Source organism: Carcharhinus amblyrhynchos, chromosome 6 (genome assembly GCF_965287045.1).
Source record: "Carcharhinus amblyrhynchos chromosome 6, sCarAmb.v2.hapA, whole genome shotgun sequence".
Taxonomy (NCBI): Eukaryota; Metazoa; Chordata; class Chondrichthyes; order Carcharhiniformes; family Carcharhinidae; genus Carcharhinus; species Carcharhinus amblyrhynchos.
The window spans coordinates 11434878-11452624 of NC_137329.1; the positions used below are offsets into that span (position 1 = coordinate 11434878).

The 17747-nt window shown below is 43.6% G+C and overlaps 1 protein-coding gene across 1 annotated transcript in view; it reads right to left on the reverse strand.

Moving 5' to 3' along the window:
- LOC145343699 (transmembrane 7 superfamily member 3-like) overlaps positions 1 to 17747 on the reverse strand; it is a 37497-nt gene that overhangs the window by 8706 nt on the left and 11044 nt on the right. Inside the window, exons 4-9 of the mRNA XM_080189900.1 lie at positions 16976 to 17096; positions 15868 to 16039; positions 12355 to 12532; positions 11506 to 11598; positions 9458 to 9538; positions 1975 to 2127 (exon numbers count right to left, since the gene is read on the reverse strand). Coding sequence (XP_080046026.1) covers positions 1975 to 2127; positions 9458 to 9538; positions 11506 to 11598; positions 12355 to 12532; positions 15868 to 16039; positions 16976 to 17096 — 798 coding nt within the window. The remainder of the gene's footprint in view (positions 1 to 1974; positions 2128 to 9457; positions 9539 to 11505; positions 11599 to 12354; positions 12533 to 15867; positions 16040 to 16975; positions 17097 to 17747) is intronic.

Below are 17747 nucleotides of genomic sequence, written 5' to 3' on the forward strand. Positions count from 1 at the left end.
AGTCCTAGAAATAACGTTCCTACTAAAAAGAAAGGGCAGAAACAGAATGGCAGCACATCACTACTGGCCCATAAGACATTGAAAAATCAGCTAAATCTCCTGATCCACAACTGTTTCTTTAATCAAAAAGAGTTGGTATAGCCAAGTAACAAGGCCAAAGCTAACTGGATGTGGGAGGTGCGAGGGGTAGAAAAATAAAATGAAACACAACCAGTCTATCAAGTGCCTTGTTCCTCCATATTTACATAGGAACAGGAGTAGACCATTCAGCCCATTGATCCTTCTCTACCATTTAATACAATCATGGCTAATTGGAGACTTCAATGTCTTTTACACCAACTCCATTCGTAACTCTTTACCTTATTGTTAATCAATCGATATCTCTGCTTTAAACACATTAAATGACTGAGCTTCCATTGCCCTCTGGGGTAGAGAATTCCAAAGATTCACAACCTAATGTAAGTCCGCTATCCAAAAAGGCAAGCAATAACCTTCTTAGCCCCTTGGATCTCTACATCTGGGAGATTCCTTGCATCGTTTTCTTATTCATTCATGGGACATGGGCATCGCTGGCAGGCCAACATTTATTGCCCATTCTCAGTTGCCCTTGGAGGGCAGTTGAGAGTCAACCATATCTTCCTTCATGAAAACAGAGACAAAGTAATCATTTTGCTTTTCTGCCATTTCTCAGAATTCTCCTGACACTGCCTGTAATGGACCCACATTTTTCTCAGGCAAATGCTTCCTATTTACGTACCTGTAGAAGCTTTACAGTCTTGTGTTTTTTGCTCGATTACGTTCATATTCTATTATCCCTTTATCAGTTTATTGGCCTTCCTTTGTTGTATTCTTAAAAACCTCTATCTTCAGGTTTACTACTATTTCTGGTCACTTTCTAAGCCTTTTCTTTTAACCTTAGACAATCCTTCATTTCTTTTGTCACCCACAGTTGACTGGCTATTTGCACCTTGAAGGAATGTATAGGTGCTGTGAGCTAATGTAATGGTTCTTCAAAGACTATCCATTGCCTATGCGCAGTCATACCTTTTAATGTATTTTCTCAATCCACTCAGTCAACTTGTCCCTAATGGCTTCATCATTTCCTTTATTCAACTTTAACACCTTGGCTTCATATAGAATTTTACATTACAATTAAAAGTGTGCAAGTTCAATCATATTGTGTTCACTTATCCCTACAGCTAGTAATATTAATTAGCCTTTTTTCATTACATAATACTAGATCCAGAACTGCCTGGTATCCAGTTGGCTCCTCAAAATACTGCTCTAGAAACCCATCCCCAACACACACTGAGGAAGAGAGGAGTTTCTGGAGTTAGTGCTCACCAAGTTTACTCAGTCTACGTGCAGACTGAAGTCACCCGTGATCACAATATTGCCCATGCTACAAGCTTCTCTCATCACCTGATTAACACTATGGTCTACATTGCTATTACTATTTGGTGGCTTATAAACAACTTCAACCAATGTCTGTGGCCCTTTGCTGTTCCTTAGCTACTCTTGGTAAGTCCCATCAGATTGCATACAGAAGATCCTCCATTACTATTGCACTGATCCCATCTCTTAACACAATTCCACCTCCTTTCCCTTCCTTGTCCACCCTTCAAAAGTGTCAAAAAGCCTTGAATATCAGTTCTATTGTCAACAAATAAATGAGAATGCTTCTAATTATTCTTACAAAACCAACAGGTTTCTTGATTTCAGAAAATGCTAAAGAATCTCAGCAGATCTGACAGCATCTGTGGAGAGAGAATAGAGACAACATCGAGTTAGGATGACCCTTTCCCCAAAAAGAGAGTCAATGTTTTGAGTCAGAGTGACTGGTCATCAGCTCATTCTCTCTCCACAGATGCTGTCAGACCTGCTGAGATTTTCCAGCATTTTCTATTTTTGTTTCAGATTCCAGCATCCGCAGTATTTCGCTTTTAGGTTTATTGACTTTCTCCTTTCACTTACCAAGAGGAGTGAAGAAAACGATCGCTGCCACCAAGAATCCCAGCACCATTCCCACGAATGCGACACAGGGTACAGGAATACCAAAAATGCACCTAACCAGTGTCACCACCACACCACCTAACAGTCCTGCTACTACTGTAATAATTAACCGATCTGCAGGAGGAAAATAACAAGCATGAAACAAATCAAATTATTTCATTAAACTGTCATAATAGGAACACGTTTAATTAGGGGCAAAATTAGTCTTTAGGACAACATTTTAAATTTGGTACATCAGATATTTAAACGTACTTACTTTCTGCAAGCTTCTCATTTTAAGAGTGTTATTAAATTGAACTTGTCACTGAGTTTCCTCCAAGTGATCTGGTTTTTCTCCCACACTCCGGAGATGTGGGGGTTGGGTTGATTGGCCAAGTTGAATTTCCCCTTAGTGATGGTGGGTACTAGCAGAGTAAATGTGGCATTAAGGGGATAGGGCCCAGGGGGGATTGTTGATAGTGCAGCTCGATGGGTCAAATGGCCATCTTCTATACTGAAGGATTTTTATGATGGATATCCCTTCATTTTTTGATTTAGAATTTCAGAATCCTAGATCTCCCTCCAAAACAGTGTGTGTGCACGCATACACCAGGTGAACCGTTGCAGTTTCGGGGGGGACTCACCACATCTTTATCATCTAAGGATGGACAACAAATGCTGGCCTTACCTCGGACACACTTGCATCCCATGACAATAAAAAGGAAGAAGGAATAAAAAGGAAACCAACTCAAATTAAGCCGGTAAAAGGTCACAGCTAGCTATCAACAGCACGTGCTTCAGGCATGTTACTCGGAACTAGTCACGAGAGATATTTTAGCTTGCTTGTTGCAAGACTACTTCAGTAGGTAACACAGCAAACACAGGACTGTGGTGTCCTCAGCAAAAGCAAGGCTAACAGGCTGCTATTCCAAATGACAACACATGGGAATGACTGAAATACTTGTCTATTTAAAATCAGAAAAAAAAAAATGTGGTTATCAGCAGTCTCTGGTTTGTAAGTTTCAAAGTCAGAGTTGCTCACACAATGAAAATCGGTTGAATATGTACATTCTGTTAGTTGTAACAGTATGAATATTTGTTTGCAGAATGGGGTCGGCTATTCACCTGTTAATGGCATTATGTAAAGATGTCCCTGCTAACAGCCTGACAAATCAAGGGGTGGCACAAAGTTGTATCACTGAAAGCAGCAAAAGATATCCATTCACAGGATAAAACGTGCATTTGCCATAACATCATCTTTCCCAGCATCAGTTTCAGTTCATTTAAGCAAAAGCAGCATTCCCTTCTCCATTCGGGTAACATTTGCTGCAATGCCACAAGATGTAGGAGCAGGAGGCCATTTAGCCCATCGAGCCAGTCAATAAGATCACAACTGATCTGATATCACCAACTCCACTTTCTCACCCACCCCATGACTCTTTTCTTACTGACTAAAAATCTAAGTATGTTCAAGGCTGAGATAGATAATGACCCACCTCTAAAGCCCACCGCACTAAACAATTCACAGATTTACCACCCTCAGAAGAAATTCCTTTTCATTTGTCTTAATTGGGTGATCCCTTACCCTAAGCCTCTGTGACTACTCTGTCAAGCAATTTGAAAATCTCAAGTGTCTCAATAAGTTCACTTCCCATTCTTTTCAACTCCAATGAGTACACGCCTAACCTACTCAACCTCTCCTCAAAAAAGAAATCCCTCCATACCCAGGATTAACTTAGTGAATCTTTTCTAGGCTGACTCCAATGCCAGTATATCCTTCCCTAGGTAAACAGACCAAATTTGTTCAGTGTATCGGGGTGGTCTTAACAGTGCTTCGTAAAGTTTTAGCAAGACTTTCCCATTTTTATACTCTTTCTTTTGAGCTAAGGGACAATATCCATTTAGCTTCACTATTACCTACTGAATTTGCATGCTAGCCCTTTTGCGATTCAGGCATGAGGACGCCCAAATTCTTCTACAATTTTCAGCAGCCTTTCTCCATTGAAATAATATTTAGTTCCTTTATTCTTACCACAAGTTTATAACTTCACATTTTCCTACATTATATTCCATCTGTTAACTTTCTGCCCTCTCACTTAACCTGTCTATCTCTCTCTCTATGTACTCTGTCATTCTTACCACTTGGCTTCTCACCTATTTTTGTGTCAGCAAAAACTTGGCATAGTACGTTCACTTCTTTCATCCAAGTCATTAGCGTCTTTGGAAACAATTGTGGACTCAGCACTAATGCAATATTAGCATTCATGTCCGGAGAACTAGAATACAAGAGCAGGGATGTACTCCTGAGGCTGTATAAGGCTCTGGTCAGACTCCATTTGGAGTATTGTGAGCAGTTTTGGGCTCCATATCTAAGGAAGGATGTGCTGGCCTTAGAAAGGGTCCAGAGGAGGTTCATAAGAATGAACTTATGAACCTCCTCTGGATCCCTGGAAAGAGCTTGTTGTATGAGGAATGGTTGAGGACTCTGGGCCTGTACTTGTTGGAGTTTAGGAGGAGGTGGGGGGGATCTTAAAGGATACCGCAAGGCCTGGATAGAGTGGATGTGGAGAGGATGTTTCCACTAGTAGGAAAAACTAGAACCAGAGGGTACGACCTCAGGCTAAAGGGACGATCCTTTAGGACAGAGATGAGGAAGAATTTCTTCAGTCAGAGAGTGGTGAATCTGTGGAACTCTGTCGCAGAAGGCCGTGGATGCCAGATCATTGAGTGTCTTTAAGACACAGATAGATAGGTTCTTGATTAATAAGGGGATCCGAGGTTATGGGGAAGAGGCAAGTGAGTGGGGATGAGAAAATTATCAGCCACGATTGAAGGTAGAACAGACTTGATGGGCTGAATGACCAAATTCTGCTACTATGTATTGTATTTATTGTATTTATTTATATTGTATTTATTTACTATTTATTGTATTTACTGCTTTAAGAATTCTGAGGGAGTGGTTAGCAGGCAGTTGTGGTTCATCAGATTTAAATCAGCGCCAGGTTTAAAAGGAGGCCTGGTGTAGACAGCGGGCAGCGTCTGAGCGTGCAGCGGAGTGAGAGGGAAGCAGAGTGAGCTACTAGGGCTTAATATCAAAAAGGGCTGGAAGGGAAAAAGGCCAGGTGAGTTCGTTTGAAAAACAAAAAAAAACAAAAAAAAAACCAAAAAAAAATTTTTTCAAAACTACTACAGTAAATAATGGAGGGGCATGTGATGTGTGGTTTCTGTATGATGTGGGAACTGGTGGACCCTAGGGTTCATCCCAGTGACCATGTCTGCAGTAAGTGCAGGTTGCTGGAGGTGCTCCAGCTCAGGGTAAATGAGCTGGCCTCTGAGCTACAGACACTGAGGCTCATCAAGGGGAGAGAGGGTGCCATTGTCAATGGGGTGCAAGTGACATCCACCCCCCCCTAGACTGGCTAACTCTAAGGGTCAGGGACAAGAGGGGGCTACTGGGAAGAGGAAGGGGGGTGAGGAGCGGAGGCCTCAGCCTCTTAATCTGCATAACAGGTTTGAGGTTCTTGCTTCCAAGTTGGACGAGAACGAGGCAGGTGAGGTTGGTGAGCAAGCTGCACACGGTACAGTGCTGCAGCAGGACATAGGCAAAGAGAAAAGGAAAAGGAACGTAGTAATTATTGGGGATAGTGGGGTGAAGGGTATTGACACTGTCCTTTGTCACAATGACAAAGTGCACAGAAGGGTGTGTTGTCTGCCTGGTGCTCGGGTACGGGATGTCGCAGCTGGGCTGCAGAGGAACCTGGAGTGGGAGGGTGAGAATCCGGTCGTTGTGGTACATGTGGGTGCCGGCGACGTAAGCAAAATGCAGACTGAGGATCTGGGGAGGGAGTATGAAAAGCTTGGAATGGAATTAAAAAGTAGAACCGACAAGGTAGTTATCTCTGGGCTACTGCCTGAACCGTGTGCAGATGGGCGTAGGGTTGACAGGATTAAGGAAGTGAATGGGTGGCTCAGGGATTGGTGTGGGAGGAATGGGTTTGAATTTATGGGGCATTGGCACCAGTATTGGGGTAGGTGGGACCTGTTCGGGAGGGATGGGGTTGGTCTGAACCGTGCTGGGACCAGAGTGCTGGCGAATCGAGTAAAGAGGACTGTAGACAGGGCTTTAAACTAATTAGGGGGGGGGGGGGAGGGTGTGAGGGTAGGTGACCTTACGAGGTCTAAAGTTAAGGAGAGTGTACATGTAAGGGAAGAGGCTGAGGATGTCCCAATAATAGAGGGAGTAGGGGGCGTGAGTATAGTTGGTGGCGTTGCGGCAAATAGGGTCCAGGTGAAGGCTGGGATGAAAGCAATTTATCTGAATGCACGAAGCATTCGGAATAAAGTGGATGAGCTGGTGGCGCAGATCGACACAAATGGATACGATCTGGTGGCCATTACAGAGACGTGGCTGCAGGGTGACAGGGACTGGGAGCTGAATGTACAGGGCTATCAAGTGTTTAGGAAGGATAGACAGGAGGGAAAAGGGGGGGGGCGTAGCTCTGCTGATTAAGGATAGCATCACGGTGGTAGTAAGGGATGATATTGGAGCCAAGGAGCAGAGGGTGGAATCGTTGTGGGTGGAGATTAGGAACAGCAAAGGGAGGAAGACGCTGGTGGGTGTCGTCTATAGGCCCCCGAATAATGATCTGGAGGTGGGGCGGGCTGTTAACGCGCAAATAAGTGCGGCGTGCAGGAATGGGACGGCCGTAGTTATGGGGGATTTCAATCTGCATATTGATTGGTCGACCCATGTTGGACGTGGGGGGCTCGAGGAAGAGTTCTTGGAATGCTGCCGGGATAGTTTCCTCGAACAGTATGTGTTGGAGCCGACGAGGGAGCGAGCTATCTTGGATCTGGTGCTATGTAATGAAGCGGGTAGAATTAGGGACCTTGTGGTGAAGGATCCTCTTGGGGAGAGTGATCATTGTATGGTGGAGTTTCTGGTGCAGATGGAGGAGGAGAAAGTGGGTTCCTGGATACGCGTCCTTTGTTTAAATAGAGGGAAATACGGTAGGATGAGAGAAGAATTGGTGAATGTGGACTGGGAGAGCGCGTTGGAGGGAGGGTCTGTTAAGGAGCAGTGGAGGATCTTTAAGGAGATCTTTCTTGGTGCTCAACGGAAATTTATTCCGATGGTCAAAAAGGATAGTAGGAGGAGAGGTAATAAGCCGTGGATAACAAAGGAGGTGAAGGAAAGTGTTAAACTAAAAGCGGAGGAATTTAGAGTAGCTAAGAGTAGTGGGCGAGAAGAGGATTGGGAGAGGTTTAAATGTCAACAAAGATTGACAAAGAAGTTGATAAGGAATGGTAGGAGAAACTATGAAGCTGGGCTAGCGCTTAATATAAAAAAGGATAGCAAGAGTTTTTATAAATATATAAAAAGGAAGAGGCTGGCTAGGGTAAATGTTGGTCCTTTAGAGGATGAGAAAGGGGACCTAGTGGTAGGGGATGGGGATATGGCTAAGGTATTGAATAACTTTTTTGTTTCTGTCTTCACGGAGGAGGACGTGAATAATTTGCCGGGTGTTAGCGATAGAAAGGTGGTAGGACTGGAGGGTCTTATTGACATTACTGTTACTAGAAAGGCGGTGCTCGACAGACTGGAGGGGCTGATTGTGGACAAGTCCCCAGGACCGGATGGAATGCATCCGAGGGTTCTGAAAGAAATGGCGGAGGTGATAGTGGATGCCTTGGTGGTTATTTTCCAAACGTCGCTGGATTCCGGGGAAGTGCCGGATGATTGGAAAACGGCTAATGTTACGCCGTTGTTTAAGAAGGGTGCCAGACAAAAGGCGGGGAATTATAGGCCGGTTAGTTTAACATCTGTGGTAGGTAAAATGTTAGAATCTGTCATTAAGGAGGAAATTGCGAGGCATCTTGAAGGGAATTGCTTGATAGAGCAGACGCAGCACAGTTTCATTAAAGGGAAGTCGTGTCTGACAAATTTACTGGAGTTCTATGAGGATGTGTCTAGGGCGGTGGATAGAGGAGAGCCGGTAGATGTGGTCTTTCTAGATTTTCAGAAAGCGTTTGACAAAGTGCCTCACAAGAGGTTATTGCAGAAGGTCGAGGGACATGGAGTTGGGGGTAGGGTGTTAGCGTGGATAGAGGATTGGTTGTCAAATAGGAGGCAGAGAGTGGGAGTCAACTGGTGCTATTCGGATTGGCGGATGGTGACTAGTGGAGTGCCCCAGGGGTCGGTGCTGGGGCCTCAGCTTTTTACCATTTATATAGATGATCTGGAGGAGGGAACCGAGTGTAGGGTGTCGAAATTTGCTGATGACACCAAGATTGGGGGAACGGCAAATTGTGCGGAGGGTGTGGAGAGTCTGCAGAAGGATCTAGATAGGCTGGGCGAATGGGCCAGGAAATGGCAAATGGAATTTAATGTTGGCAAGTGTGAGGTGGTCCACTTTGGTAGGAAAAATGGTAGGAAGGACTATTACTTACGAGGCGAAAAACTGCAGCAGGCGACGGTGCAGAGGGACCTCGGGGTCCTTGTGCATGAGTCGCAAAAACCCAGCTTGCAGGTGCAGCAGGTGGTCAGGAAGGCGAATGGGATGCTGGCCTTCATAGCGAAGGGGATTGAATATAAAAGTAGGGAGGTCTTGCTGCAGCTGTATAGGGCATTGGTGAGGCCGCAACTGGAGTACTGTGTGCATTTTTGGGCGCCGCACCTGCGCAAAGATATTTTGGCCTTGGAGGGAGTGCAGAGGAGGTTTACTAGGCTGATACCGGAGTTGAGGGGGTTGAGCTATGAGGAGAGGCTGAATAAACTGGGCTTGTACTCGTTAGAGTTTAGAAGAATGAGAGGAGATCTCATTGAAACGTATAAGATGATGAATGGGATGGATAGGATAGAGGTGGAAAGACTCTTCTCGCTCAAAAAAGACAATAGGACTAGGGGGCACAGCCTCAAGATAAAAGGGGGGCGGTTTAGAACGGAGTTGAGGAGGAACTTCTTCACTCAAAGGGTGGTGAATCTCTGGAATTCTCTGCCCGTTGAAGTGGTGGAGGCTGCCTCGCTAAATATTTTTAAGACGCAGGTTGATGGGTTTTTGATAGGAGAGGGGATTAAGGGTTATGGGGAGAGGGCGGGAAAGTGGAACTGAGCAGCGACAGATCAGCCATGATCTTATTGAATGGCGGGGCAGGCTCGAAGGGCTGGATGGCCTACTCCTGCTCCTATTTCTTATGTTCTTATGTTCTTATGTTTTATAGAGTTATGATCCCTCTGCTACTTACAGGTTGCCATCTGGAAAAGGTCCCTCTTATCCCAACTCACCAATTCTTTAACTATGCTAATATACAACCCCCAATACCATGGGTTCTTATCCCAAGCCTCTCTTCTATTAGTTAGTCAATAGGTTCATATGGCAAAGAAGAAAGTACTGTTGAAGGTTTAGCTAAACAAACTGAAAACTAAAGAATGTTCTGAATGTCAAATTTCCTAATCCACACTTACGGACAAAGTTGAGTGCAGAGAATCGTGTTGCCAACACAAAGCTTATGAATCCAAAGATCAAGAATCCAAAGAAGAGAAACTCTACAAAAAAAAGTTGAAAAAAAACAAGTTAGTCTAGTTTACAAATCCAATCCGGTGGAGGAAGTTTCACCCTCTGATGATATCACAAGAACTGTAATGTGAGATGGTGCAGAGTGCACCATGTTAAACCCAGTCTGCAATACCATCAAAACCAGCTTATGTGGAGCGTAAACATCTACCTAATAGCAAGTGCAGTAGAAACAATACAGAAGAAATGCTAGAAATAAGCAGTAACTCTATCACCATGTTGGCAGGTGCTTTGTATGGAGGATTTCAAGTGTGTAACAAAAAGCATTTATTTTTCTATTCTTCTTTTAAAAGGCTAGTGGATTACTCGTAATTCCAACATTTTTCTATTATTCTTGAATCTTAATGAACGCAGCTTTAAAATCTCAATTCAATTCAATTCAATTCAATTCAATTCAATTCAATAGGAAAGTAGGATGCACGTAGAGCCTGATTTTACCATTTTCATTCCAAGTGCTGAATTGGGCACAATTCAGATCTGACTTGGGAATCTACTTTCAGATGCTCCCATACACATACAAAAAAAAAATTCGCAAGTCTGAATTATGCTGTGGACAGGGCTTTTCACAGCCGAAACGATCGGAGCTCTGAACTGCTCATGCGCGGAGAGGAAAAAAGGTTTGAAAAATGCGCCTGTCACATTGGTCCCAGGCTGCAAAAAAAAAGATAAAGCGGCCCCGGAGCAAAAAGTGGGTGTGATGGCCCTCACAGACATTGCCCCACCCCACAACATAACTGTCCCCCTTATCCACCCACCTTCCCCGCTACCCTGACCGATCGCAACCCTCTGCCCCCTTCACCCCCACTGCTTGCCCGCAGAGTGGCAGTGGTCACCCCTACCACCGCCCCCACCCCCACACACACACACACCAGAGAATGATTGGGCCTCCTTCCTCGCTGCCGTCCACCCTCCCCCTCGCCACCACCAGACAACAATAATCTGGCCTCTTTCTGCCCCCCTCCTTTCCTTCCTCTCCTCTCCCACCAACTAAACAAGACAACAATCTGGTCTCTCTCTCTCTCACCCGCACCCCCCCCCCCCCCCAACCAGAAATACATCTGACCCACGTCCCTCTCCACCCCCACCCCACCGACCAGAAAATGATTGGGCCTCTCTTCTCTCTTCCAACCCCCGCCCCCTTCACCACAGAATCATCTGACTTGCCCCCCTCTCGGGCAAAGGCCGGTTTCAAGCGCGAATTGGATCGCAGCCATTTTCAGGCCTTTGTAAAGTGGGCATCTATATGGACGCGGATTGCATTAACGGCCTCAAGCCTGAATTTACCACATTCGCGCGCCGGAAATGGGCACGATACAACGGTAAAATCAGGCCCATAGAGACCTCTCTTAGCCGTTTGGGCAACAGGGGGAGCAGGAGTGCAAGCGAGTGAACAAGCACGCGAGAGACCTCTTGTTCAGAGAATGTCAAGTATCCTCTTTTACACTTAAAGCTCAAGGGAAACACTTCCTGAAACTAAATCCACTGTTTAAAATCTACTGGATTTTTATACCACGAGGAAGGAATAGGTTTCATAGAATCCTTACAGTGCAGATTGCACTGACTTGCTGACTGAGTAACTTACTCAGGCCCTCTCCCTGCCACCCCACACATTTACCAAGGTTAATGCATCGCATCTACACACCTTGGTAGACCATGGGGCAATTTAGCATAGCCAATTCACTTGATCTGCACATCTTTTGACTGCAGGGGGAAACCAGAGCACCTGCAGGAAACCAACATGGATATGGGGAGAACATACAAACTCCACGCACAGACAGTCACCCAAGGCCAGAATTGAACCTGGCTCCTTGAAGCTGTGAAGCAGGAGTGTTAGTCACTGTGCTGCCCTTCGAGGAAGGGGGCAAAAGATCTTCAATTCACACAGACAACTAATGACATCCGACCGGAAGGAACATTAAGATATTATTCAACACTTTACCTGCTTCGAAAATTCTGTGACCAAACAAACAGAGAGTTAAGCCATACACTCCTAATACTGTGCACAAAACCTGGATGTAAATGAAATTTCTATCTGTAAAACAGAAAAATAAACACACATTTTAAATTGAATCTGTTAATCCCCAATTAGTCAAAGATTTTCAGTAATGCTGTTTAACATCAGGATGAAACATCAAATGAAAAATAAAATTAATACTGGTATACGTGCTTCACCACTGAAATGGCAATTTGACATCCTGGCTAATACAGCCAGCAGCAAAGAGACTGTTCCATTAACAAATTACATTTTATAACATTCCTCTCAGAATAAAAAAAAGAGTGAGGAATGACTAAAATGTTTTCATTCTGAAAGGAATGTTATAAGATATAACTTGTTAATGGAAGCATCTATTTGCTGCTGGTGTATTGGCCAGGATGTCAAATTCCACTTCTCTGGGTGAGAAGGGGGAAAAGAGGTTATAAAAAGTTACTTCAGATAGAATATTAGCTTTCTAAACAAGATTATTGCAATGATTTTGATACAGTAAAGGATAGGTCACGAAATCAGCTTCAGAAACATGCAACTTCCACATCCTGATTAATTCCCTGGTCAAAACGGACAGCCCATCTCCTGTTAGGCCAGACGAGCAGACAGCCCCTGCCCAGGCTCGGACAGCCGAGCAGACGGCCCGTGCCCAGACCCAGGCAGCCCAGCAGATGACCTGTGCCCAGCCATCTACCCTTTCAAACTCCTCCCACCAATTCAGCTTTTAATGTGTCATTTTTACACAATTCATAAACTACTTTTGATAAAATAATCATCTGCACAAAATTACATTTGAAAACTTACCTGAATTCTCACACAGGTTTCCTTCAGAAGACAAACTGCAGGCATATGTGGATATAGGAACATATGACGCTGAGGTTTTCCAATGAGGATCCCTGACAATAACATTGTATATCACACCAGTGCCGATATACGAGTTTCCATAGATTATTGTCTGCCGAAACGAATTTATTGTGGCAATCTGTTGCGGTAAGAGCAAGTACATGAAAGTTTACAAGTATACCAATAATTGAAGTTAATATACAAGAGACGTTTCCTTATCTTGCCTCCAAAACAGGTGTTAGTTCTGTTTTCAAACTGCATTTAGGGTGGGGTTCAGTGCCAAGTCTAAGAAGAAGCACCCCAAGTTGGTGTTGAACTGCATTTGACAGTAAGGCAGCCTCAGTCTGCAATGTAAATGTTGAGTAGTGGGCAATAGATCTGTTTAGGGTAAATAAACTTACCAGTCCTGCAGACAATTTTACTATTTATTTCCTATCATACTGCTTATTCATTAAAACTTCACTTCTTGTCTAAGAAGAGAAACAAAAAGGATTCTCATCTAGTCCCAGAACCACTCTTCTCCCCCCACTTTTCCTCATGCAAACTCTCTCCAGATAATTATCCAATTCTCTTTGGAAGGCCTCAGTTGAACCCATCTCCACCACACTGTCAGACAGTGCACACTAGACCACAATGATTTGCTATGTGAAAAGGTTTTTTTTGATGTCATTATGCTTCTTCTATTAAGAACTTTAAATTTCAGCTATTTGGCTCTGAATCCTCCTACTAAATCGGAACAATTTCTCTCTTTCTACCCTACCCGGTCACCTCGTGATTTTGAAAACCTCGATTAAATCTCCTCTTGACCTTCTCATCTGCAAGATGATGAGTCCCAATTCCTTCAAATATTCTACATAACTCACAGGAGACAATGGGGCAATGATCTTATCACTGGATTAGCAACCCAGTGATCCAGCATAATGCTTTGCTGACCCAGGTTAGAATTCCACCACACCACATAGTGGAATTTGAATTCAAGAGAAAGAAATCTTTAATTGGAAGTCCATTGTTGCCCATGAAACCATTATCGATTGTCATAAAAACTCATCTGGTTCACTCATATCTTTTAGGGAAAGAAATTTGCCATCCCGCGCTGCTTAACATGCGTCCTCCCTTTCACAAGATCAGAACTGGGAATGTTTGCTGATGACTATACCATTTACAACTCCTCAGATACTGAAGCAATCTATGCCCAAATGCAGCAAGACCTGGACAATATCCAGCCTTGGGCTAAGTGGCAGGTCACACCCACAACATGCAAGTGCCCAGCAATGATCATTTCCAATAAGTGAGAATCTAATCAGCACCCCTCGACATTCAATAGCATTACCATTGTTGAATGCCCCCTCGATCAACATCCTGGAAGTTGCCATTGATCAGAAACTGAATTGGACTAGCTAAATAAATACCATGGATACAAATGCAGGTCAAAGGCTGCAATCCTATGGTTAAAAAAAAACTTGCCTCCTGACTGCCCAAGGGTCTGACCACAACCTACAGGGCACAAGTCAGGAGTGTGATGGCGTATTCACCACTTGCTGGACAAGTGCAGTTCCAACAACACCCAAGAAGCTCCATACCATTCAAGAAACAGCCAGCTTGATTGGCATCTGATCTACAAACATTTACTCCCTCCACCACTGATGCACCGTACATTGATGCAGTCGTAGCCACGTGTACCATCTACAAAATTCACTGTTCGAATTCCTGAGACAGCATTTTCCAAACCCATGGCCACTACTATCTAGAAGGACAAGGGCAGCAGATACTGAGAACATCATCTGCTGGAAGTTCCCCTCCAATCCACCTACCATCTCAATTTGGAAATATATCACCACTCCTTCATTGTCGCTGGGTCAAAATCTTGGAACTCCCTCCTTAACAGCACTGTGGTCATACCTACACCACATTAGATTATACAGTCATTCAAGGTGGCAGCTCACAACCACCTTCTCAAGGGCAACTAGGGATGGGCAATTGGCCACTCATCTCTTGGATGAATGTAAAAAAAAAGCTCCTTATTCCTTGAACTGTTGTATTACTGCAATTTCTCTCAAATTCCTTCAGCATCATCCTGAACTGGACATAAGACTCCAGCCAAGGCCCCAGGTCAGTGCTTACTACAGGTTTTTAAAAAAAATTCATTCAGGGGACATGGGCATCATTGGCCAGCATTTATTACCCATCCCTAATCGCCCCAGTTCAGAGGGCAGTTGAAAGTCAACCACAATGCTGTGGCTTTGAAGTCAAATATAGGCCAGACCAGGTAAGGACGGCAGATTTCCTTCCCTAAAGGACATTAATGAACCACATGGGATTTTCCAACAATCGACAATGGTTTCATGGTCATCAGTAGACTCTTAATTCCAGTTTTCTCTTTTTTAATTGAATTCAAATTCCACCATCTGCCATGACAGGATTTGAACCTGAGGCCCCATAACATTAGCTGAGTTTCTGGGTTGATAGTCTAGAGATAATATCATAAGGCCATTGCTTCCCCTATCATAAATTCCTTGCTTTTGTACTGTATGCCCCTACTAGCTAGGCACAGGATCCTCCATGTTTTATTAACCACTTTCTCAACCTGCTGTGATCCCTTCACTGACTGTGGCTCTACTCCTGCATCACTTCTTAAGAATTGTACTCTCATGCTGCCTCTCCTTGTTAAAATCAGTCACCGCACACTTCAGTGTTCTATTTGTCCACCCTTGCCACCAGCAAGTATCTTCACAGAATATTACGGTGCAGAAGAGGTCCTTCGGCCCGTTGAGTCTATACCAATGCATGAAAGCCCCTGACCTGCCCACCTCATCCCATTGTCTTGAATGTTATGGCGTGCCAAGTACTCACCCAGGTACTTTTTCACGGATCTGAGGCATCCCACCTCCACCACCCTCCCAGGCAGTGAATTCTTGATCCGTCACCACCCTCAGAATAAAAATGTTTTTTCCTCACATCTCCCACCATACACTTTTAACGTGTGCCCCCTCGGGACTTGAATTCATGTAGCACACATCCTCAGAATGCTCCCAAGTACTTTTAATGCAAATATTAAAAGCATTCCAAAAATTATTTTCGCTAATTTTCATAGAATCCTTCAGTGCAGAAGGAGACCATTCGGCCCATCGAGTCTGCACCAACCACAATCCCACCCAGGCCCTAACCCCATGCATTTACCCTAGCTAGCGTCGAGGCAACTAAAGGGTAATTTAGCGTGCCAATACACCTAATCTGCACATCTTTGTCTGCAAACGTGACAGTTAATTTGCACATAACAAGGTTCCACAAACAGGATGGCGCATAAGCGACCAGTTACAGTTTTGATAGTAAACAAAAATTATTTTAAAGGAAAAATAACTGGATAAATCGAGTTCAAAAGTGACAATTATCTTCTACGTCACTTGTGGCTTTCGGTCAAGTCAGAAGTTGCAAAGCTGAGGTTTATTTAATCTATGTTAATTATATTAAAATTACCTTTATTCCATTCCTTTCTATTTCTTGTACAGATGACATTTTACTCATTCCTTTTGATAGAGTTTCCATGGTGAGGTCATTCTCAGGTAGAAAATACTGGTAAATATCATAGGTCAGTCTCCATCTGGTGTGAATGTCTGTCTTAACATCACAAGCAGGCAGTGGTGATTGCCTACCAGATGCAAGTAAAAATAGATATGAACACTAAGTTACTACATGCTTCAATGAAGAGGAGATTGCAGAACTTCAAGAAGACATAGACAAGTTGGAAGAGTGGCAGAATGTTGTGAAGAGATTGAATAGTGTTTTTCCTTTGATAACATAGTTGGACCTTCACCTGAACTCTTCTTCCCCTTGTTTATCTCAGCATGTAACACTCTCGTGTTAAAAAGGATTACTGCAAACTGGTCTAGATTAGTGAGGGTACATTGACAATCTTTTTCACTTAACAGCTTCCAATTATTCAGCCAATTTTATATCCATGTTGCTACACTCCCTTTTATTCCAAGAGCTAAAAGTTCTCTCATCTGTGGTGTGGCACTGTACTGAAAGTACACATGCAACACATCAACTGCATTCCCCTCATCAACCCTTTCTTACCTTCTCAAAACAAAAACTCCAGCAAGTTAATTAAACGCGATTTCCCCTTTAGATATCTACCCTGGCTTTTCCTGATCAACCCACATTATTCTGTGAGTAACTAATTTGAACTCCCTTGAGCCCAGAGAAGAAAGTCAATGAGGAATAGACAGTAAAGCAGCGGTGCCCATATCTGAACAATCACTTTTTTGTTAAAATCTACTAATGAAGAATCCAGAAAGTTTACATAATTTGACAAAACCTCTTTCCAAATAACCAGAACAGTTTTAAATTACACAAGTGAAAAAGTATGTTAGAATAAACACATTTACGCAGTTGTGAAGCATTACACAACTGCTCAAGTCTGTAGCTAACAGGGAACGCAATGTTTTCTCACTCCCATTAGTGAAACTAAAAAGATAATTCACTCACGTTAAAAGCAAAAAAGGTACTGCAAAAAACTACACTGACCGATAATCAGCAAATGGGTCATTTTCAGTAGACGCAAATCCATATCTAGTCTACTTACTTCACTGTGCCCAAGTTTGCTGGTGCAAACATAACAGCAGTTTCATATTTATTGTAGATCAAGTGCAGGTTTGCATCATTTTCTAGGACAAACTCTGTGTTGCAGGCACCAGGTACAGGATCTGACAGAGGAGGGGGAAAATGAAAAATCAGCACTGTTATTCTACAAATGGAATATTTTTAAGTTATAATCCCAACACTGGGTACAAAAGTCATCAGCGGCATGGTGCGCAACAGCCATTGTTAACACTCGTTATACACTCCACCCAAATTTGTTTTCCAATGGCTTCAATCAAGGGTGCGTAATGAGCTGTTTATGATATTTCAAAGTTGAATTGCACCCAGTCATAGAATCTTCACACTGCAGAAGGCCATTCGACCCATCGAGCCTGCACCATGCTTAAAAAAATTGCCCCTTAGTGTCCTGAGATGAACAGGTTAGAGGGATTAGTGGGTAAAATAGGTAGGGATAGGCGGGTAGGGCCTGGGTGGGATTGCGGTCGGGGCAGACTCAATGTGCTGAATGGCCTCTCTCTGTACTGTAGGGTTTCTATGAGGATTTCTACCTTACCAAGGCCCTTTCCCCACCCTCTCGCTGTAACACAATTACCATGGCTAATCCATCTAACCTACACATCTTTGGACATTAAAGGGCAATTTAGCACAGCCAATCAACCTAACTTGCACATCTTTTGTGCTATAATGTAACCAATGATTATATTAGAATCTGTTATAATGTAACCAATGGTAATATGCTGAGAGAGAGTCAGCAA